At 36.3% G+C, this 22922-nt stretch overlaps 1 protein-coding gene and 1 long non-coding RNA gene across 3 annotated transcripts in view; one reads left to right on the forward strand and one right to left on the reverse strand.

Moving 5' to 3' along the window:
- The window catches only part of LOC124088608 (uncharacterized), a 33145-nt gene extending 21254 nt beyond the window's left edge, over nt 1–11891 (forward strand). The window contains exons 3-4 of the long non-coding RNA XR_006850389.2: nt 1340–1551; nt 5548–11891. This is a non-coding gene — a long non-coding RNA (uncharacterized LOC124088608). The remainder of the gene's footprint in view (nt 1–1339; nt 1552–5547) is intronic.
- Nell1 (neural EGFL like 1) overlaps nt 11827–22922 on the reverse strand; it is an 840108-nt gene continuing 829012 nt past the window's right edge. For both annotated transcript variants that reach the window (XM_058576884.1, XM_046438336.2), the window contains 3 exons: nt 16572–16748; nt 13500–13724; nt 11827–12313 (listed from right to left, as the gene is read on the reverse strand). In XM_058576884.1, coding sequence (XP_058432867.1) covers nt 12263–12313; nt 13500–13724; nt 16572–16748 — 453 coding nt within the window. In that variant the 3' untranslated portion in view covers nt 11827–12262. The remainder of the gene's footprint in view (nt 12314–13499; nt 13725–16571; nt 16749–22922) is intronic.

The raw sequence follows: 22922 nt of genomic DNA on the forward strand, positions 1-22922 counted from the left end.
CTCTGCCTCCTTCTTCAAGTTGTTTACCATTTCCCCTTCCTACTATTTCACAATGTTATCAGTATGTAAGAATGACAGGATCTACATACAGATGCCACACTGTATCACTCCTCTATGAATTTGCTTTGGCTGTTCCCATCTCCTGGTACATTATTCTTCACAGTCTTTCATCTCAATGCAAAGCTCTCCCAAGGTTCCCCTTGACAATTTTTTCCCCAAAGGGCTAGATGGTCTTCCTTTATACTCCTTGAGCATTTTATGTTGACTTTTGTCACAACTCTTAGAACTTTCCCTTAAATTCATGGTTCATAACCCCTTAATAAATTTAAAACTCTTCAAGTACAAGGCCACTATTACTTCATTCTTTTCCTTCCTTGACTAACAAACAGTGGGCACTTAATAAATGCTTTTCACCTGATACCAGTTCAAAATAACAAAGAATTTAGACATAGAGTTTCAATCTACATATTCCTCATATAATCTAAATAATTAAAGCAATTGTTTTTGTTCTGAATTATCTAGGTAATTGTATATGGAGAAGATAATTGCAGCACCTCATACCTGCTGTTTTAATATCATGAGTTGTTTCCACTCTCTAAAAACAATACAATAATGTCTACATTTTGTGTATAATACCCTTGATGGTGCCCTTGCCTGTAATGGAAGAGGATAATAATTTGTTGATTATTGCTGTAAAAATGAGTAGAATCTCTGTGGGCTAGCTCAAGAATCACCTGTTCTGGTCACCTACTTGATCCCCTTAAGTGGGGCTTCTTTTTGAACACCTGAGTTTTGACTTTTAATTTCCCTTTGAACTGTGGTTCAGTTTTTGGCTCCTTAGAAATACAGGATGATTAAGCTTGATTGGACAATTGCAAAAGTGACTGCCTGACAGCCTTCATGAACGTGAATGACTGGTGCAAATTGAGTATAAGCTTGGTGAAGCCACTGAAGAAGCGAAAATTTGAGCCAACCCGCTCAAAGCCTTCTGTATCATTTAAAAAGTACATTTGTCTTTTAACGTTATAAAAGTGCCACAAGACGTACAGTTGACTCACAAATTAACTCCATTTCTTAACTTTACCTAGGAATGGGATACCCTGCATTTACCTTTCAAGGAGAAATGTTTCTTCCTTTGCAGGGTTTCCAAGGAAAATGATACCCAGCCTTTTGTGTAGCCTAATATGTATCAGTCCAAATGACCGCAAATTACCTAATAGAACTTAACTATTGTATTTTGGGTCCGTGTCCAGTAGGTCATCATTTCCATCATGAATGACCTGCTTGCCACCATGTGTGTATGATTCACTTTGTATCATCCTTCTTCTTGTCTTCACAGCCTGAAGGCAGAATGTGAAGGCTGAACAGCTATGATTTACCCGGTTCTGCATCCATTAAGAATAGTGTGTTGAAGTTGCTCATTCATCTCCTTAGAGAGCGGGGAAAAGGATGCACTGTGCATTTGGATAATGGTTCATATGTTTCAAGCTCTGAAGAGGGGCATGGTTCAATCCCTAGTCAGCTCTTGGCATAACTTCCTAAGAGAATGAGGTAAGAGGGCAGGGCAGTAGAAGGGGTAATATGAGAACAAGTATCAAAGGTGACTGTTCTAACAACAAACATTCACTGAGCATCAGCAACATGTATTACTTTATAAAGTAATTCTTAATCCTATGAAAGCCTCTCAAGCTCTGTAGTCTTGCTCCCCCCCTTTTCTCATTTATAGGAAACTGGCATTTAGAAAAGCTAGTAACTTGTTCATAGTCAATCCAACTAAGTGTCATGGAACTGGGATTTAAACCCAGGTCTGTCTGACTCTAAGATTCTTGTTCCTTCCACTTTATTGTGTGTCCACCAGATACAATTTTGTTGTCATTCTTCTCCAACTTGCCACCTTGCTCTCATCTCTCCGGAGCAGGTGGCTTTCTTCATGTTTCACTTGGTGTCAAACTCATGTTGTGTGCCAGCACTGTCATGGTCCAAACTCTCTCATTTCATATATCTACATCAAAACTTAAGTCTTTGAACCCAGCACCAGCAAAAATTCAAATCTCAGCCAGGTGTAGTGGTGTACATCTGTAATCCTATGGCTCGGGAGGCTGAGGCAGGAGGATTGTGAGTTCAAAGCCAGCCTCAGCAAAAGTGAGGCGCTAAGCAACTCCGTGAGATCCTGTCTCTATATAAAATAAAAAATACTGCTGGGATGTGGCACATGGTCAAGTGTCCCTGAGTTCAGTCACCAGTAGCCACCGTACCCCCCCCCCCCGAAAAAAATTCAAATCTCAATTGGTGCCATTTATTTCTTTGTCTTTGCTGACCCCAACCTCTTGTAAACCTACTCACTGTCTCCTGACCATCCTGTCTGATCCTCATGAATTCTGAGCTAGTCTAGTTCCACCCACACTCAGGCAATCAACAAGTCGCTGATCATATCCTCCCTTCTAGAGATCTTTCAAAGTAGTTCACAGGGGCTCTGCCCTAAACATTGGCAAAATTCACCCCTAGTCTTTGGAGTTGCTTTTCCCAGCAATGTTTCTTTATCAGTTTGGTGCATTTCCTCATTTGTAAAGTAATGTATCTCTCATCTGAATGCCTGCAAGCTTCTTTCCCTATTCATTCCTATGATTCTAAGTAGCATTGTCCATTGTCCAAAACAGATGTCCAGTGAAATAACCATTTAGTACCTAACATAAATACAAGTTCATAAATGACTGAGAGAACAAACATGAACCATAGACTATTTTGTGTGTGTGTGTGTGTTTTCCACAAAAGAGAGTTCTTTGAACAAGATGTGTGTAGGTACTTAGGGGAAAGTTCTTAGTTCATGCACCACATATCCCACTATGTTTTGTTTGTTTGTTTGTTTGTTTTGTTTTTTGTACTCCACACTCAATCCACAAACTTCTATTAACTTTGGAGTCACTGTGTGCTGTTTCTCAGTTTTATTATTGTGTATCATGTGGATAGTTCACAAAGGCCAGTCAGACCTTTTTTTCTTGGTCTTAGTTCCTCAGCTCCACCCTTAAATTTTGTATTTTTCACAATACATCATTTTTTGGTGTTCCAAGCTGTGGACATTTTTAGTAGTTTTTCCCATTGTGGAGCGAGAGTGATTTCTCATATTTTCTAAGATTGCTATGTAAAGTGACTAGAAAGATAAATCTCCGCACTGAAATGCAGTGTGATTGAACCATCTAGATCCACAGTAGAGAGGCAGATGATGAACAAGCTTCTGCCAGGCACTGGACAGCTGGATGCATTTCACAGCTCACAGTGCAACCCTGCTCATGAGAACAAATGAAGACTCACAGGTCTGTGAGAAAGCAGCAGTGGGATGGTTGCAGACAGCTGGATGTAATTACCCACCTCACCCAGAATGTGAAAGTGAAAATTAACAGCTGTTGAATCATGGGGTGAGAGTGCCCTTCTAGCCGTGCATGGGCTAGGCACATACTATTTCATCAAATGCAACACAGCAAAGTCCTACGGAGAATCACAGTAAAAATGGCAGTCCTACAAGAAGCAGCATGAATCTTAGGTCCTGTAAAACTCAGTCCCAACCACTCAGTCTGACATATAGAGCTGCCCTCCTCTTGTGAGGATCCCACTCTCAATATCAGTTCTCTTTTCTAGCTTAGTTCTTCCTTTTCTGTGTGTGCTTATTTCCAGGAAAATCTTCCTGTTAGTAGGCAACCTCACATCTTCCTTTCTAAATCTTTACAGGCTACTCCATATAGCATTAGCTTTAGAATCACAAATTCACTTCTCACAGCTGTGTGTTACAAGGCAAGAGCACAGCCTCATTTCCTCATCAGTAAAATTTTTATTATCACCTCCAATTTTTAGGAGTAAGTATGAAATGAGAACTTGTGAAGTGCTTAGTACAGTCTCTGGTGGGTAGATTAGTTCTTTACTAGTTCTTTTCTATGAGCCTCGAGGACAGAGTCCTGGTGAGATGCCTATTGGATAATAAGTTGTAGATTAATAGGAGTTGTTGGCTTATGATCCACTTCTTGAACTAAAAATGACCACATTTCTTCAGAATGGGTCCTTTGAAACTGTCTTTTAATGAAATGGAGGAGGAATGAGTAAATCTGTATAATAAACTATAATGATTATAATTTAATGAATTTAATTGCACCATCAAGAGATAACAATTGATATGATACAGTGCTATCACATATGCAAGGAGGATTGTTCTTTTCTTACTGTTAAAGGGGAGATTTGTGGCACATATGCATACACAGGGATAAAAGAACACCAGTCTCAAGCTTTATTTGGAATACTGTCGAGTCTGAGAAAAATCTGAATTTGACTTTCAGAAATGAATTCATGAAGCTCTATATGTCTGAAATTCCAGATAAATATATGACTGATATATTTCTGTAATATGGCCAGAAGTCTTCGGGGAGGGGAGAAAGGAGCTATTAATGCAACTTTCTGCTTCTGAATTTTTGCACTGTGCTGGTGGTACACTAAGTGGACACCAAGTGCTATTGACCAGCATAAGATGAAATGGCAATGACATCATCACTTACTTCTTAATATTTACTATTTAACACCATCCCAGAATTTTCTTGTATAAAATAAAATGGTAATGACCTCATCACTTGCTTCTTAATATTTACAATTCTCTTTTCAGCACCATCCAGGGCATTTTCTGTCATTAAATGAACTGACAATGACCTCATTACTTGCTTCCTAATATTTACAATTCTCTCTTCAACTCCATCCAGGGTTTTCACTCTTTAAGGCCTTAAATTCAAATTTCTCTAGTAAAAATTAATTCTATAGTGTAGAGGTTCTAGTCAATGTATCTTTTTGTACACTTTAGATAGACGTATATAAAATTATACAGCCATGTGTCTGCTCTAGGTCAAGAGTGAGGCTTGTAGTGAAAGTGAATCATTAATCAATACAATGTGGGTGAATTAAGATTTTTTTTAGCTGTTATGACCAATCCAGATATAGTCAGAGGACTTTTGGCCCCTGAAAACTTATGTCCACATCCTAATGCTGAGAATCTTTGAATGTTACCTTATTTGAAAAAAGAAAACAAAAAGATCTTTGCAGATATAATTGTGTTAAAGTTCATGAAGTGAGTATGTAATTCTGGGTTAGTGAACAGTCCTTAAATCCAATGATAGATATCCTACAAGAGGCACACACATAAGAGAAAAAGACATTCTATCCAGAGTGGCAGAGATTGAAGGGATGTGGCCACAAGTCAAAAACCACCTGAAGCCCTCTAAAGCTGGAAGAGGTAAGGAAGGAAATCTCCCCTAGATCCCCTAGAGGCAGCACAGCCCAGCTGGCTGCTAGATTTCATACTTCTAGATCCTACCACTGTGAGAGAACACATTTCTATTGTTTGAACGAACCAAGTGTATGATAATTTGTTATAGGAGTCACAGAAAACAAATGCACGTGGCTAATTTTAATTCTGACATTCTCCAACAACAAGGATACCTTTTCACTCTGTTCAATAACAACATTTTTAGGTCTGCCTCACTTATATTTTTTCTTGGCATTTTTTCTTATCTGCAGACTATAGCAAGACAACCAGCTCTTTCTCACGTGGATGATGGCTACCAAAATGTGTGGTTTGTATTAAGGGGAAGGTTTTCTGTGGCTCCATTTCTTTACATCTGCAAATGATGTTCTGAGGGCCTGCCAACAGGCCCTGTGCTTTTTGTTGTCTCATCCTAACAGGTCCTCCTTAGTCTGCTTTGGTTTATCTGCTTATAAATCAGTGTGAGGTTGGAGCACAGAAGATCTGGAGCACAGGTTTCTTACTCTTCCATTCAACTGCCATAAAACTTAATCATAATCAACATGCCTATGTGAACTAACCCCATATTCATTGCCTGAGCAATGAACAGCTCAATCTTAAGCCTTAGGAATGAGTACTTTCTCCAAACACACCACTGGGGAAATAGAGATATTTATGGTGAATGATGATGCTTTCAACAGTTAAGCATGATGTTGATGTTGCACTCACTTAAGAAGCAAGGTTTGTCATTCCATGGAATTGAACTATTCAATGGGAATACCAATATTCACACTTTCAGGGACAGAGGCAAAACATATGGAGGAAATTCTTGGATTTACATGCAAATAAATGCTGTATGATTAAAATAAATGAAAAGAGGAGGAGGGTATATATGCAGGCAGAGTAAGGAGAAAGCAATTGATTTACTGACCTATAAAATTTGAAGGAGCATTAGATAACTTACAGGGTTTCCTGTGGCTCTAAAATAGGGGTGTGTGAAAAATTGATCCTGTGGGTACTATCAGTCTACAGACATGTTTTTTATGGTTCAGATTTATTCTATTAAACTTGGATGTGAAATTTAAAACTCATAATATCACACATTAAAATCCAGATTTATGACTTATCTTGAAAAATGGAAAAGTTTGGGAATACTGGGCCCACATTTTCAATGGGCAATAATGAGCTGGCAATCCCCTGAGCCCTCTGAGGTATGTACTCTGGGTCACCTCTTTCTTTCCACTTACTCTAGGGACTCCTCTAAATTACATTGTCCCTTATTATACTTGATACTTTCAAATCTGTTTAAAGCTTTTGTCACTCTGATTTTCTAGCTTAGTGACCCATTCATTCAATGCCATTTTAAAACCTCATACATAAAATCACCTAAGATAAATTCTTCCCTGGGACTGCCTTGTCTGCACAGAATCCTTTCCGCTCTCTCTGCAAACATGATTGAAGACCATACTGCACTATTTTCTATCATTAAACATGTAGTATACCAGATTTGGGTCTGTTTTCTTCAAAATGTCTTCAAGTTTCCTAAGGGGCTGAAGTTACTGTTGGATATTTTTGATAAATGAATGTATTTTATTTTGCATTTAAAAGACATATTCTCACTGCCTTCACCTTCATTTTCAAAATGATAGAGCTAAAATATAACAAAATTGGGGAAATATCATTTATCTTATGAGATTGGCATATCAACTGCCAGTTTCTTCAGGTAAATTTGCATTTTCACATGTTTAAATCTTTCTGATATTTTAGTTTCTAATTATTGCTTTGTCTCAATTATAAATTCCTCTTACCTTAAAAAATTTTTTTATCACCTTCAGATATTAAAAAGTTTCTGAAAAAATTAGGTACATATCATTTTTATAGTAACCTAAATCATTTCTCACCAAAGTTTTACCTTATTTGGTGAAATTTGGGGCGTTGGCTACTACATTCTAGCACTGTTCTAAGAATAGTGTTTGTTGTTACTATTCTAGTTTAATCCAACAGACTCTTATCCTCTTCAGTATTCTATTACCCTGCATTGGTGTTATAAGCCAAGATGATATCACTGTCACAAACTACTGAACTTACTATGATTCAAATGGTCAAAAACTAATTATTTAAATGAGGGCACTACAGAGGGAAAACAAAAGTTACAGATCCAGTTTTTGATGTATTCCTTGACCTTATTTCTGGACATGCCATCTCATGTAGTTTGATTGCTTTGTGATAGCACAGTGCAGAGCTTCAATTTCTAATGGAAAAATGTTGTTCTCATTGATATTTTTCCTAGGTACATAACAGGAGTTTCATGTTTTCAGAAGAGTAAATATAGACTAATTGATATCTTAAAAGGCATAAATATGTGAATGAATGAAAAGGTGAGTAAATAAGTGCTTACTCCTTTAGTAACTTCCCACTGATGTTTTCATTTCCCAGAATGACCAGGGCCTTCACATTACCGTGGCCTGTAATGTCCAGCTCTAGTCAACTCCTGCAACCTCATATCGTTGCTCCTTTACTTAGCCTTCAGTTCTACTCATGACCTTCGCGTACCTAGTGTCTTTCTACTGCAGTCCTTAGCATTTACTTCTTTTGATTGGGAAGATATTCCCACAGCATTGTGCACAGGTGGCTACTCCACATTCTCCATCCCTTCTTGCTTATCACCCCCATTTAGAGATTTTCTTTGATTATTTTGAAGTGAGATTCTCCAGTTCATCTCCATTTTTTTATTCACTTTTTTTCTTCCTAGTATTAATACAGCCTAATATTATATTGCTGAAGTAAATATTTTCTAGTTTACTTCTTTTGCACATTAAGTTACAAATGCCATAAGGATAGTGACCAATTTTGTCTTATTCATCTCTGTATCCGAAGAGCCTGCTACATTGTCACTGACTTAATGATAGAATAAATGGTGAATGAATAATAAAATCGGAAATCAGGTTATCTATGTAGGAATTCCTTTCAATGCCATATTTCATCGTATGCTGGTGTGTGTAAGTCTTAAGAAACAGTTGGTTTTGTAAACTTTTTTATTTTTCCTTAATGTTTGCCCATAAAGACTGAGATTAGGTGATTAAGTGGCTTATTGTTATGCTGCATTTGAAAATGCTGTCCAGTCTTGTAATCTGAATGTTTCACAAAACCATCATGAAGATTTTCATAAAGCAGTAGCACAATTAGAAGGGAGATGGAACACAGAGACAATAACAGATACAATATCTCATCCATGATTGTCTTTAATGTCATCCACTTAGGAGTAGGAAAAGTTATCTTGAAATTGAAATGTGGATATACATTTTGAATTCTTAGAAAGCTGGCATGGGGATAAACAGACCTATTTTTCTATGATTAATTAGTTGTGAACTCTGGGCACAAATCACTTAGCTACACTGAGTGTTGGTTTACTCATCCATAGAAGTATATTTGAGTAGTTAGTCGAATAGCTGTCCAGCTGTGCTTTGTTGAAAGCTATAAGCTGGGGTCAAGTATGTGAAGGAGTCCCAAATGCCCTACCACTATACCCCCAATCTATCCAGAGAAACCTTGCTTTAATTCAGTTTTTATGTTGGAGAGATCAATAAATTTTGATTTTTTTCAATTAGTTCTTAGTACTTAAGAGCATTTGAAATCTGCTAGGGTAGATTGTTTTCAATATCCCGTGGTATTTTTTATAATAAGAAAAATATGAATTCAATATTTAAAGACTTAATTGAAAATTCATTCTATGCAAGGCACTATGTTAAATGCTGTAAGATGATATCCATACACAGTTGGTTTATAGCCTCACCCAGTCTAAGGTTACCATAATACAAGGTAAATGTGTATTAGAAGGACATAACAGTGACATAAGCACAGACACATAAAGTTCAGAAGAGAGGGAACTTAAGATAGTTGTATGTATGTATAAATGCATGTTGCATATGAATATATGTAATATAAATATGCATTGCAGATTGCAAATGAATATTATATATGTCCATGTGCAACTTTTGTATAACAAATATATTATATGTGCACATATATCTGTTCATATGCAACCTAGAAAGAATGAAGCAAATGTGTGTTTAATAGACATGTGTCTAACATAGAACTTTCATCTGCCTTAATAATCTGCTCTCCTGAGTCATAAGCCTTTCCCATAGGAACACTGGGAGGATAGCTGCAATTGCTCATGGATTTTTCATATTTCTTGCCCATATTATGTCAGCATCTTTGTGTTCAAGGTGGTACAGGCAATGGTTGTGGTCCATAAGGAGACAGATTTGTCAAACATTGCTTTGGCTCATTAAATGGACACCAATTTTACATTGCAAATTGTTTCATGGTAGCTAAACATATTGTATCAGGAAATTTACCAGATTTTTATTTATTTGTGTATATTTGTTTTTACTATGCTGGGGATTGAATCCTGTGGAGCTCATACACTAGGTAAATGCTTTACCACTAAATCATATTCCCAGCTCCAAAACTTTTAAAAAGTAACTTTAAAATTTCATGGTAAGAACATATTTCAGGTAGTATCATACTTGCTTAGAACATCTGAATGGGTTCAAAGATTGTTAGTACCTTCTGAAGGTCCATATAATGCTTATCTTTAAATTTCTGTTTTATTCATCTTTTCATTTCTTCAGTATAGCATGTACCTTAAGTATAAAGTACCTTATATATAAAGAGGGGGTGTTCATAAGGTCTTATTATGTTGTGCAGGCTGGTCTCAAACTCATGGGATCAAGGAAGCCTCTCATCTCAGCGCCCTGAGTGATGGGGACTATAAGTATGCAACACCCTTCCTGACTCAATCGTTATTTAAAAAGTGAATCTCATCTATTGTTTTATAGGCATATATACCTTATTAAGAGGAACTGGCAGTGGTTTAAAATGTGCTAGAAATACCAATAACATGTTGTCAACAAGTTGCCCCAGATTAAATTTACCCCATCAGTTCTCAAGTGGAAAGAAGAAAATATTGAGTCTTATGATTGTATTTGTAAAATCAGAGTATTTTAGGATGTTGCTACCAATCCTAATGGAACTGCAATAAAGTAAGAACATACAAATTTAAAAAAAAACTGTTGAGCTTTGAGAATGCCTTGGGGAAAAAAAAAGTGGAAACACTTCTCAAATACACAACAGTATGCAGTCATCATCTATATCAGAGATACATAAAGGTTTTCTGCACAGGAAAACATAATAACAGTTTTGGCTTTGTGAACAAGAAAGTATTTATAGGAACCACCCAACTCTGCCTTTCTATCTCTACAACTGTAGAAAACCTATTAATGGACAGACCTATCTGTGTTCCAAATAGGCAAAGGGTTGGTTTTGACACATGGGTCCATAGTTCCACTATATACAATTCCAGATATATAAAATCACAAACAATTATTGTAAATGTCCTCATTTTACCACCAATATTGGAAGTTCTTTTAATTGGATAGTCATTAATATTTTCAAAAGAATAATCTTCAAATTCTTCACTCCAAGCTTTCATTTAAGGAATTAAATTAAAATAGAAATGTTCTCTAATTTACCACATTATATCAGTCTTTGAAAGATGCAGTATTTCAACTGCTTTTATCATATATAACATGAACTTGATTTCATTAGTGAACTTCATTTTCACAAAAATATTATCTATTGGACAAAAACCAATAATAATATTGATTGAAGATCATAATTTTAAGCTAATAATTATTTTAGGATTTAAATATTTTGAGCATGACTGACATAACAAGGTAAGATGTTTTGATGTTGAAAGGATGAGCAGAAAACCCTTGAACTAACTTAATTCAGAAGAAGATGTGATTTACCTGAAAGTAAAACCAAAGTTTGAATTCTCAGCTCAGTTAAAATGTCATTACATATTTTGTTAATTTTATATAACTCAGTAGCTTCAAGTTTTAAAACTATTGTACTGGCTTATGTGCAAGTATTCATTGTTCTAAAATAACAGAGCACACGAATAGATTTTTTTCAAGTGTCCCCTTTGTCCATATGAAAGGCAATGTGTTTTAGTGTAAAACAGTACTGGACAAGAATTGGGGGCCTTGGTTACCAAACCATGGTAACCATTTACATGCTGTAAATCAACTAACACTGAAAAAGCTGGTTATCAGACTCTCAAGTGCATGTGTATATAATAGAGGGATAATCCTATTCACCTGTACTATGATGATAACTTACATTAATAACTATTAAAGTTGTTTATTAGTTATGAAATTATACATAAAACCAATGCAAAGATATTTTTGCTTTCACTGCTAAAAAAGTAGTTTTAAGCATTGCTGCTTCTAAATTGCAAGTTAACATTTTGTATTTATTTTTTATTTTTATTTTTTATTTTTATTTGCAGAAGGGAGGATAGAGTCCTTTTCTAAATAACTATTGAATTGTGTTTGGAGTCCTTCCCCACTTTAAGGTATCATAATTGCCTTGGGCATGTTTAAGCTGGATGAGTGGGTCTCTAATCCCGTTCAACAGTTTGAAATATGAGTATGATGCAATTGGACTCCACATACATATTTTTGTCAATACATTTCACAGTATACAGTGGATGGGACAATATCACAACAGGCAACTTTATTATTTTTTTTTTTAGAATTTGATCCAAAAATCAATAAAAATAAATAAATAAATGGTGCTGAGTCTCTATTATGTTAGTACACAAAATAAACCAAAAAATACATCAACATTTACCATGAGATCATTTAAATGTGTTTGCAAATGATCTGATAAGGGAAATGTGATTTACAACACCGGGGACTTCTCTTAACAACCATAGACTTAAATGCACTGCACTGTAGGTCACCTAGACTAGGTTAGCAAGAATGAGCAAAGTGGCAGGTCTACGAGGCGACCCCCAAACACCTTCCTCCAATGGAGACTTTGGTAATTGTGGTTTAAAAAAATCAACTCTTATTCTTCATCATGTTGGATGATCATTTTGTCCATTTTTTCTCCTGTGATGAGTCCATTTTAAATACTTCAGTTATTTTGAAGACACTCCAAATCCACTGAACAGCAGACTCTCCCATTCTGTACAAAAAGGACACAAGTGTTAATGTAGGGAGACATGTAAGTCCATCAGCAAGGAGTCCGCGATCTTTATTTAAAAAGGATGCTACAAAAACACTTATGAAGGAATGTAAGGGAAGAAAGCATGGATCAACCCTGCAGGGTCTCCTCTTGCTGGGGTTCTGCTGGCATGGCCACATATGGCCTTACTTACACACTCAATGTATGCTTGACATACTGACCCACCAATCCAAGTTTTCACAAAACTTATTGTCTAGACTTATTCCAAATAAGATTCTTTCCAAAAATAAATCTCTTAATGATGATGACTTGCGTCTTAAAGGGCTAATCAAGCATCACAAGAATCTGAAGACAAATCCAAGATGGGTTCCAGAAAGGCATGCATCTTAGGGATCAATATAATGTCTCATATGATGATTAAGAAGGAGACTGTGCTTATCCAGTTGTATACATTTTTGAGAATTACATTAATAATCAAATTCATGTAATAATCTCAATATGCTTTCATAATTTTGTTTAATAACTCTCAAATATGATATCAAAAAATAATATTAAATAATACAAGTGTTAATGTAGCCTGGTCACTTGGTTTGCTCTGGTGGAGGGTACAAATGGGGCCATAGCTCTCTTGCTATGTGAAGTCTGATATTATCCTTTTCCTACTGGGGCAACATCTTAAGATAATATTTTCCAGGTTAGAAAAAAGAAATACACATTAATAACATTAATCATTAAGGTGCCCCCCAATGGGCACTTTGATAATTAAACAGAATGAACATCATCACAGAATACTGATTTTTTTCTTCCATTGACAGTTTCATGAAGGAACTCATAAAATTTTCCAGCATGAAAGGAAGTAGATATTTTTTTCTTTCTCTCCTCATTTCTTTCATTTTCTTTCTTTCTTTTTCTAACATACAGGTCAAAATAGCATAAAATTGGGCTGAGTCATAAAGTTCTGCAATTTAAAATCAAGCCAGACTGTTTTATTCTACATTGTTCATTTGGAACTAGCCTTTATACAAGGTGCAGCTATGATCCATTCAGATACATGAACATCCTGTGGGATGTAAAGGCCTGTTTCCACAATGCTCCATGGAACCTACACACTCAGAAACCAGAGTAAACCTCCTGCAGATGTTCTGATAAACTGTTGAAGCCTGAATATTTCAGGGAACCCAATTACCTTGCATTTACAGGTTGTGCAGGGAGATCCGGCCATTGTCCATACTGCACCACTGAGTCTAGAAACACCGTAGCTGTCCAGGCAAGTTTTCCTGATATCATAGGCAATGTTATCAGCCAGGCAGGGGTCACTGACACAGCGGGGACAGCACTCCCCTTCCAACATGGCTGTGTATTCACAGCTCAAATTGGGGCAAGCGAGTGGCCAGCAATCTACCTCTCCTTCCTGTGGAGAGAAAGCCAAGAATGACGCATCATTGTTCCTAGGCACAATTTTATCCCAAAGTCCTATGAGGGGAAAGAGAGCACAGTGATTTTCACCATTCTCGTCATTGAAAGTCACTGTTAGCACACTTGTGGGTTTCCCTCTTAAAGACAATTACAGTTATCAACCTTCTTCAGGATGCCCTTGCTGATGGTCTTTGCTCTTTCTGTGGTCTATAGAAAGAGTTAGGTCAGCTTCTCTGTGTGTCAAACACAGCCCATCATTATTTTTAGTTTGATACTATGATTATATCATAATCATCAGTACTGTTTCTCATTAAGTTTTGAAATTTCAGGATTTGGGCTAGTTTCTTTTTCTTCCTTATACTTAGCACACTTTTGGTGAAGAAATAATAATAAAATGAATAAATAAATATGGTGGTAAGAGATACTAATTTCACTTAAGGTCAAAAATAGAACATGAAATATAATATTCCAACAACTTCATAAACTGATTTTGTTATGGTTTAGATATGAGGTATCCCCCAAAGCTCATGTGTGAGACAATGCGAGAAAGTTTAGAGGTGAAATGATTGTGTTATCACAGTCTTAACCTAATCAGTGTGTTACCGTGGCAAGAATTAACTGGGTGGTAACTATGGGCAGGTAGGTTATGGCTGGAGGAGGTGGGTCCCTGGAAGCATGCCTTTGGGATATATATTTTGTCGTTGTTGAACAAAGAGTCCCGTCTTTCTCCTTCCGGGTACCAAGTTTTCCTCTGCCACACACTTTTGCCATGATGTTCAGCCTTACCCCAAGTCCTGGGAAATGCATCCAGCTGTCTGTGAGCTGAGACCTCTGAAACCCTGAGCTGACCAAATTAACTTTTCCTTCTTAAAATTGTTCTTGTCAAGTCTTTTAGTCACAACAATAAAACAGCTGACTAAAATATTGCCAGTAACAAATTTAAAGTTGAAGTTGGGCATTTTCAGAAGAACCATTTCAAAAAAGTTTTCAGTTTCATTCAAAAAACTATATTTCAGTTTAAATGGAATTTCTATCTATGTGTCTCAGCATCTGCCAACTGGGACTCCATTGAGCTCCTTGTAATAGAACTGCTTCTCTCTGCAGCCTCTTTTTCTGTTATCATGACACTTATTATAACACATGGTAACTAATTATTCAGTCAGCTTTACAAGACTCCAGGCTTTTACAGATAGAGATCATTTTTGTTTCACTCACTATTATCCAGAGTCTGACACAGGCAAAGTCCTGATAAATATTTATTAAATATGACCCACATAATTTTCAAGTAATTTTTAAGTTAATGTTCAACACCTTCTGTTTTATTGAGACTGGGGACAGAATATATGTTTTGAAATTCTATATGTGAAAATTCCATATAAAAAATTAATACCAATTCTTCTGGCTACCCAATTATTGGCTTCTAGAAAAAGACATGCAGTATCCCAGACTGGTATGGAAGCCAATCTTATAGTCATATTGGATATGTTCATCCTTAGATGAGGATTTGGAAAAAAAATATTTGCTGCAATTTTAATTTCTTTTTTTAAAATTTTTTTCTTAGTTGTAGTTGGACACAATACCTTTATTTTATGTATTTATTTTTATGTGGTTCTGAGTATCGAACCCAGCACTTTGCATGTGCTAGGTGAGCACTGTACTGATGAGCCACAACCCCAGCCACTGCAATTTGAATTTCTCAGTTATAATCCTCAAAATTAAAGGACTAATATAGTCCTAATACAAGGATTATGTTATTAAGATTATCTGCACATTTTGCCTGGAGACTTCAGAAAATTTGATGGAAACTTAAAGTATGGTTTTTTTCTGAATGTGTGTTTCTGTAGAGTACTCGTATAGTACACATATAGCATTGATACTTCAACAGATGTTAAAACTCCAGCTAAGAGTGTCCATTTCAAGTTGACTCATGCAGAATTATCCATAGTTGTAAACCTACCCACAGATAAAACACCACATTCATGGCAAAAAAAAAAATATGTCCTAAAAGCCTTCCTATCCTTGGAAATCATGGTTTGTGGTATACTTTGAAACAGAATGAATCAGGTCCAGATATCAAGCCTTTTCTCTGGACTTCTGAAACTTCATTATACTATTAATGTCCTTATATTAATATCTAAGGCAACCTCCATTTGTCTACATGGATGTTCGGCCTCTGAAACTGATTTTTGAAGGTAGGAAATAACTAACAATGTAGCAACCATGTTAAGTGCTGTCTATGTGTCAAGTATGTTATTTGTCCTTCACATACCTAAGAGTCCTAAGCAATAGCTATTGATACAACTATGCACATTTCAGGAAAAGAATGATGAGTGAATAGATAGGACCTGCCCAAGGTAATCATACTGAGCTAGCACATGAGAGAATCTGAATTGTATTCTAGGTCGATATCATTCAGTATCTCTGGTATTTCTACTATATTGAGTTACATCTCATGTCAAAACATCCAATGCTTATGGAAGAAGAAATAAAAATTGGGCTCTATAAAGACCATAAGTATCAGAAAATGCTTTGAAAATTATCTATTGTGCAGGGATTTTTCTGGATACGGACTTCCTAAGAAATAACACCTGTAAACTAACATTATGTAAAACTAACATTGCTTGGGTCAAATCTGTTCTATAAATATGTTGTTTTTGTTCTGCATAGTGTTTTACATACAGTCTGAATGCCTTTAGGCACAGCATATGCCCCTTGGTTAGGCATACCCCAAAATTCCCTCCAAGGTAAGGGAAGGAGTTGGGAACCAGCCAAATTTATAACCCCTGAGTTTATAAACTCTTCCAAAGTACAGGATGTCACCATCTACAGCAAGCTGACATACCAGACACCGACACTGCTGGCAGCTGTGGGTCCAATTGTCTCCACTTCGATACAGCTTATGTCCATTTTGATCTAAACATTGACTTGTGACTCTGGTGTCGCACTCTGGGCAACAGAAAAGGTCAACGCTTGGATTCTGGCAATCACAAGCTGTCCGTCGGCAGAATATCTTCCCGTCCTGTTTAGAAATGAGGTTAAGGAGGTTTCATCATTAGGGAAATGATGGGAAAGCAACATTATAGAAACCTAACCTTCTAAATGCTTTACAGAGCTGACAGAAAAGATTTCCTCAAGTCATTGCCATCCCCAGCCACCTCCCTTTTGTTCAAAACAGATGGATGTTTACGTGCCCTTGCAAATACCCTGTTTTTTCCCCCCCTTTTCTGAGGAGTCACCCAAGGCAAATAGGGACACTGCTAAGTTTAAAAAGAAGTCAATATGTTCTTTGAAAATTATTTTTTTCCTTAATGTTTTCTTAAAAATCATATTTCTGAATAAGAATTACAGCTAAACAAAGCAGTTCATAACACTTACCTGGTCAAGAACTCATTTGAGTGGAAAATCATGCTACTGCTTTTCTCACCTAACATATTCAAATTTTATCTAATTTTATCCCAGTTCCAACTCTACTAGGAAATCTTATTGTGCCTTTTGTAAAGAAGAATTAACTGAGGCCCAGAAGGCTAAATTCCTAATCCAAGGTCACAGAGAGTGGCACCTCAAAAAAGTGTCACAAGGTTCTGTTGTTTTAAAACAAATTTTCTACTGTAAGACAGCCTTTAAGTAGACTATTAGGAAAAAAAATCATAATCACAAAACACTTTCCATTTTGAAGCAGCAGAGTTATAAGCATTAAAGATCAACAACACTTAAACATTAAGACTGAACATTCTATACCATGTCTCATTTCATGTCTGTAAAGTAAGACCTGTGGCCTTATGGTTATATCTTACTTTGTCAAATATTTATAAAACTAAAGAATATCTGGGCTGATAGTTACCTTAAAGCCTTCTCCATAACAACCATATTTAAAATCAAGACTATGATTGAAGTTTTCCTGTCCTGCAGAAGTCATCACTGTGGGAGGCCAAGTGTGCATCTCTGTATCTTAATGTTGATAGTTGGACTCTCTCTCTCTTCCCATGGATCTTGATTAATACCCTTGATAATCATAGAACCCCCAATACCTTCTATCATATTCCAACTCTTCAGTTCTTACAAAATAGTTCTTATATATCCACAGAGCTGTCTCATCTCTGGCTTAAACATCTCCAACTCCTTGACCAGTCCACGCCATGTTCAATTCTTTTGCTCTCACAATTGCCGTCTTCTTCTACACTTTTGAGTATTTTCTATCATCACCATCATCAATCACCTACCATAAAACTGAACACATATCTTCTGCCACACATAAGCTATGTCCTTTATGTGTATTATCACATTTATGTGATAATATGTGGAACAGAAATTCTTGTCTTCATTTCTCAAATAAGGGAGCTGAGAGGGAACTAAACATAAGCCTTCAATAACATGGAGTGAATTGGGATGCATGTCACTTTGTTAAGTGCTGTTCTTTCTTTTCAGCCTGATTTATTGGTTATGTCATAGTGTTGACTTGTATTAAACTTAATTAAGATTAACCCCTCAGTAAGCCCTATCCCATCATGTAAGTTTGGTTGTTTAGGGTCAGCAAATATATTACTTGGTGTTTATCCCTACTGCATTGCACTTTGTTAGATCCATCTCATCTCTTCTTCCTGCCACAATGTTTTTTAAATGTTGTTTCTGTCATACAGCATGAATGCCTTCCTTCACAGCTTAGTGACATCTGCAGACTTGATGGACCTGCCCTCAGGGTCTTCATCTACTTCATAACTAACAATGCTGAATCAGACAGGGCTTCCTAAGATAAATGTAGTGTCAGCTAAAGTGGAAAGCTTTAGAAAGCTTTACATTCTTTATAGAGAATGAAAAGGAGATACTAGCTACATATGTAATGACTTAATAGTTGGAAAAAATGCTTTCGCTCAAATTGTATTATTGGCTATACTATAGAGAATGAAAAGAAGTCACAGTATTCTGAAAATATCAGGAAATGAGAGATAATACACATAGAGATACTTGTGTGTTTGCAAGAATGTATATATATTGAGAGAGAAAGGAGACTCAGAGGTCAGAGAATTCAGGTAGCTTGGACAAAGAGGTATCCAGATTCCAAGAAACTTCTAACAATAGTCTTTTGGCTTACAGCTAAACATTACTTTAATTCACTCCTATACCTTATGAAGTCATGACCCCAAATGATTTCCTGGGAATTCATTTTATCCAACCAAAGCTAAGAAATGTAATGAGCAACAACAAGAAACCATTTTGTCAGCTCCATTGTCTATGGCACTATAAGACTCTTCCCAAGGAGAGAAGGACTAAGCCCCAGGAACCAATATGCCCAAGTCCAAGCCCAGCATCAAATAAGAGGATAAATTCTCTTAGAAGAGTTTACTATACTTTTGGCAAAGGAACCCAATCAGAATGCCAGGTTTCTTGCCATGTGCTGATTAAATAAAAGAGAATAAAAATGAATGGATAGCCTCCAGAGTAAGTGCAAAATAAAGCAATTTCCTATCTTATCAATTATGTGAAAATACCAAATGGGTCCTTCTTAGCTTCTGTGGTGTTTCAGAACAATGGCTGTGTTCACTTTGGCTTTGAATTACAGGGTAGCTGTCAAGAAAAAACATTTTTAATAATGAAAATGTCACAGGTGCCTCCATGAATTCAATGAGAACATGATTAGGACAGCACGGTTCACAGTGCACAACCACACAGGAAACCAAATATGGGAAGGGAATGGAGCCTACCATGGTGAGTCGGCCCTCTTGCCACAGACCACTGGGTCACTTCCCAGAGTTGGACTTCTTTCCCGGCTGCGTTGGACAGATCAATCCCAATTCAAATTCCAAAGATATTATTTCCCCTCTCTTCTGCCTCAGAAGCTAAGTCTTTTCATTCAGTTTTATAGTGAAAGCTCAACTGTAAACTGTAAGTATCATAATATTTATGTACATTTTCTGAATTTTTGAAAACAGGGGCATATCATTTGGTAGAAATTTTAAAAATGATTTATTTTTATTATGTCATGGAAATTATAGATTTTGTATTATAAATCATACATTTTAAATTGTATATTCAACACAGTTGTAGCAATACTCCAGGTTACATGATATGGCAATTTTTTTTCTGCCATTGAGTTCTGAAAACTTTAAATCAAGGAGGTGGACTTAGGTGAAATTATTTAGGTAAACTGAATAAAAATATAAACTGAATGTTGGCAAACTGATGTCCAAGTCCAAATTCAGCCTGTTGCCTGCTTCTGAAAATAGTCTTATGGGAACACAGCTTCCCTCATTCATTGACGTATTGTCTTTGGCTACTTTAGCATTACAATGCAGAACTGAGTATTTGGGACAGAGATTTTATGATCTGCAAAGCTTAAAATATTTACTCCTGTCCTTCAAAAGAAAAAAGTCTGTTGATCTTTGGTATAAACTATAAATTAGGTAAAATTAGGAGTAGTACTCCAAACCTATTTTTATCCCTTCTCACATGAGTCAGGCTGTGCTTTCCAATCTTTTTTTTTTTTTAACCAAGTGTTAATTTTGCCATTAGGTCACAGCACAGTTCACGATTTGGTGTCTTAGTATTTCTTATTAGTTCCTGGGATCAAAACATCCTTGATGATCATTTTAATGAAGCAGGAAACTAGGCCCAGTGAAGGGGAAATGATTTTTCCATGTAGAAATTAATAACAAAATAGAATCTGGCTTTTATAACAATGGTTTTCTACCACTACACATTCTTGTATCTAGAGGATGATGGAGGGTAGCAAAAAATGATTTCAGCTAAAATGAGACCAGAAGGATTCTTGAGGTAATAATTCTCTAAGTACAGTCCCCCAACCAGGAACATTAGTATCCCCTAGGAACTAGTTAGAAGTGCAAATTATCTTGCTCCACCCTAAAACTACTGAACCACAAATTCTTGGGGGAGACGCCAGTGATTGGGGTTTCACAGCCCTTTAGGTGACTGTGGAGTAAGAAAAGTCTCAGAACCATAGAGGAGGGGAACAACCAAACCTGATCAACTGAGAATTTATCATGTCATGACTCTCAGCCTCTTACAATTAAAAGGCGGGATATTTGGAACATTACAATAGGAGAATAAAGTTGGTGAAACAGAAATGGAGATCTTGTATTCTGACTAAACCTCTAGAGATTTGGGAGCTCAATAAAACCTGCCAATATGTTCACCTTTGAAAAAATAAGAAACATGATCTTAAGGGCTGAACATCCAAGTGTTGCCATCAAAAGCACTATAAACAACAAGGTATTGATAATGTTCCTGATCGAGGTCAAAGAGCAAAGTGAAATATCTTTATGAGTAGGTTGCAGGAATCTAATAACTAATTTATTTACCCTGGGCCCAGACACAGACTGACTCATCTCTCATCTTCATAAAATCATGAGTGAGTACAATTAAGATGGAAGGGTCATTTTTTTTGATAGCTCCTTGCAGACCAGTGTCTTCTCTCCTTGTTAGAAAGAGATGCTTGAGTCCTTTAGGTATTGCTAGTATGGTTATCTTCCTCAGTGTCTGAGAAAAAGTTCAAATAAAGTCAGGGGAAAGGGTCATCATAACAGAGAGCCTCATGTCCAAGATTTTCTTCATTTCGCCCTCGTTTTCTGTGCTATCACAGAAATTTGTGATTTTATTAAGACAGATGATTTGCTATTTATGGTATCCCTTTCAATACTCATTTTTATAGTTCCCAGAAAAACTCAAGATTTGGTTCTGCTCTAGTATTTAGGATTTAGTTAGAGAATGAATGTTATTCACTTTAAAAAAATCTAAATAAAAGCAAAGAAATGAAATCTAGCCTTCATAGTTTTATTTCCCCTTTCTTTCACCAGATTTTCTAGTTATTAATGATACCACAGTGGTTCCCCATAATCCATGGAAGATACATTCGAAGACTTCCAGTGGATGTCTGAAACCATGGATAGTTCAAAATCTCATATATGTTGTTCTTACTATACATACATACCTATAGTAAAGTTTAATTTCTAAATTAGTCACTGTAAGAGATTATAATAACAAAACAACATAAAAATATACTGTAATAAAAGTTATAAGAATACAGTCTCTCTTGCTCCCAATATCTTATTGTGATGTACTTATACTTTTTGTGGTGATGTGAGGTGATACTATGCCACAAGATGAGATGATTATATGAAGTAAACAAAAATGGTATTGTAATATAGTCTTAGGCTACAACACAAGATGTTTTGGAACACAAGCACTATAATACCACCAAAGTCTATCTGATAACCATGATGGCTACCAAGAGATTAATGGGCAGGTAGCATATACACCATAGATACCCTGGATGATGGCATAATTCACATCCCAGGCTACACGAAGCAGGATAGTGCAAGCATTCAGCTCTCTACTTGGAACAACAGGCAATTTAAAGTTTATGAACTTTTTATTTCTAGAATTTTCAATTTGATAATTTCGAGCTGTGATTGACTATGGTTAACTAAAAATAGTGAAAGAAATAATAAACAGAGTGGCCTACCACGGTAGTAGGTGTGGATATAACGTGTACATGGAGGAGTAGATGTAATAGAAGCTAACATCAAATGTAAAAATGCCCGACTTACTTTCTCTTAGTGGTACATAGATTCTATTCACCTAGGAAAAAAGCTAAGTCTCAATCCTCTATGAAGATTTTTTTTGCCCCCAAAATAGAGAAGCCATAATAACAGAAGCTCAGTCTCTGACATAATCAGTTATCAAAACACATTATTTCACTTCTGTGTTTTCTCTCATGTGATCTCACTCGTCAGTTCCTCTTTCAGATTTTAACCTTCATTTTCTTGAACCTTTATCTCAGTCTAACTGTGGTTCTTTCTAGTTAGCTCCAAACTCCTCAGGCCATCTATCATGCTGTCAATCAGACCAATAACAAGGCATCCCAATCATAATCCTCTGCTGCCTACAGGATGAAATATTCATGCCCTACTCCATCTCCAGCCTTTATCTCTAGGCTCATGATCAACTATTCCCTTCCCATACTTTGCCCTGTATCCCATAATTTTCTTCTTACATCTAGCATAACATATATTCTTATGCTTCTGCATGTTCACTGTTATGGTTTTTTCTGTTTGGAATTCACTTCTCTCCTGAGCTAAATTTCTCTTTAGGATCCTATTCAGGGTTATCTTCTCTGTGAAGCCTTCCTCTATTTCCTTTTTCATTCTCTCACAATATACCTTTCATTTTCTATATTCCC

This window comes from Marmota monax, unplaced genomic scaffold, assembly GCF_021218885.2.
Source record: "Marmota monax isolate L192 unplaced genomic scaffold, Marmota_monax_Labrador192_F-V1.1 WCK01_AAM20220418_F8-fsc00061, whole genome shotgun sequence".
Taxonomy (NCBI): Eukaryota; Metazoa; Chordata; class Mammalia; order Rodentia; family Sciuridae; genus Marmota; species Marmota monax.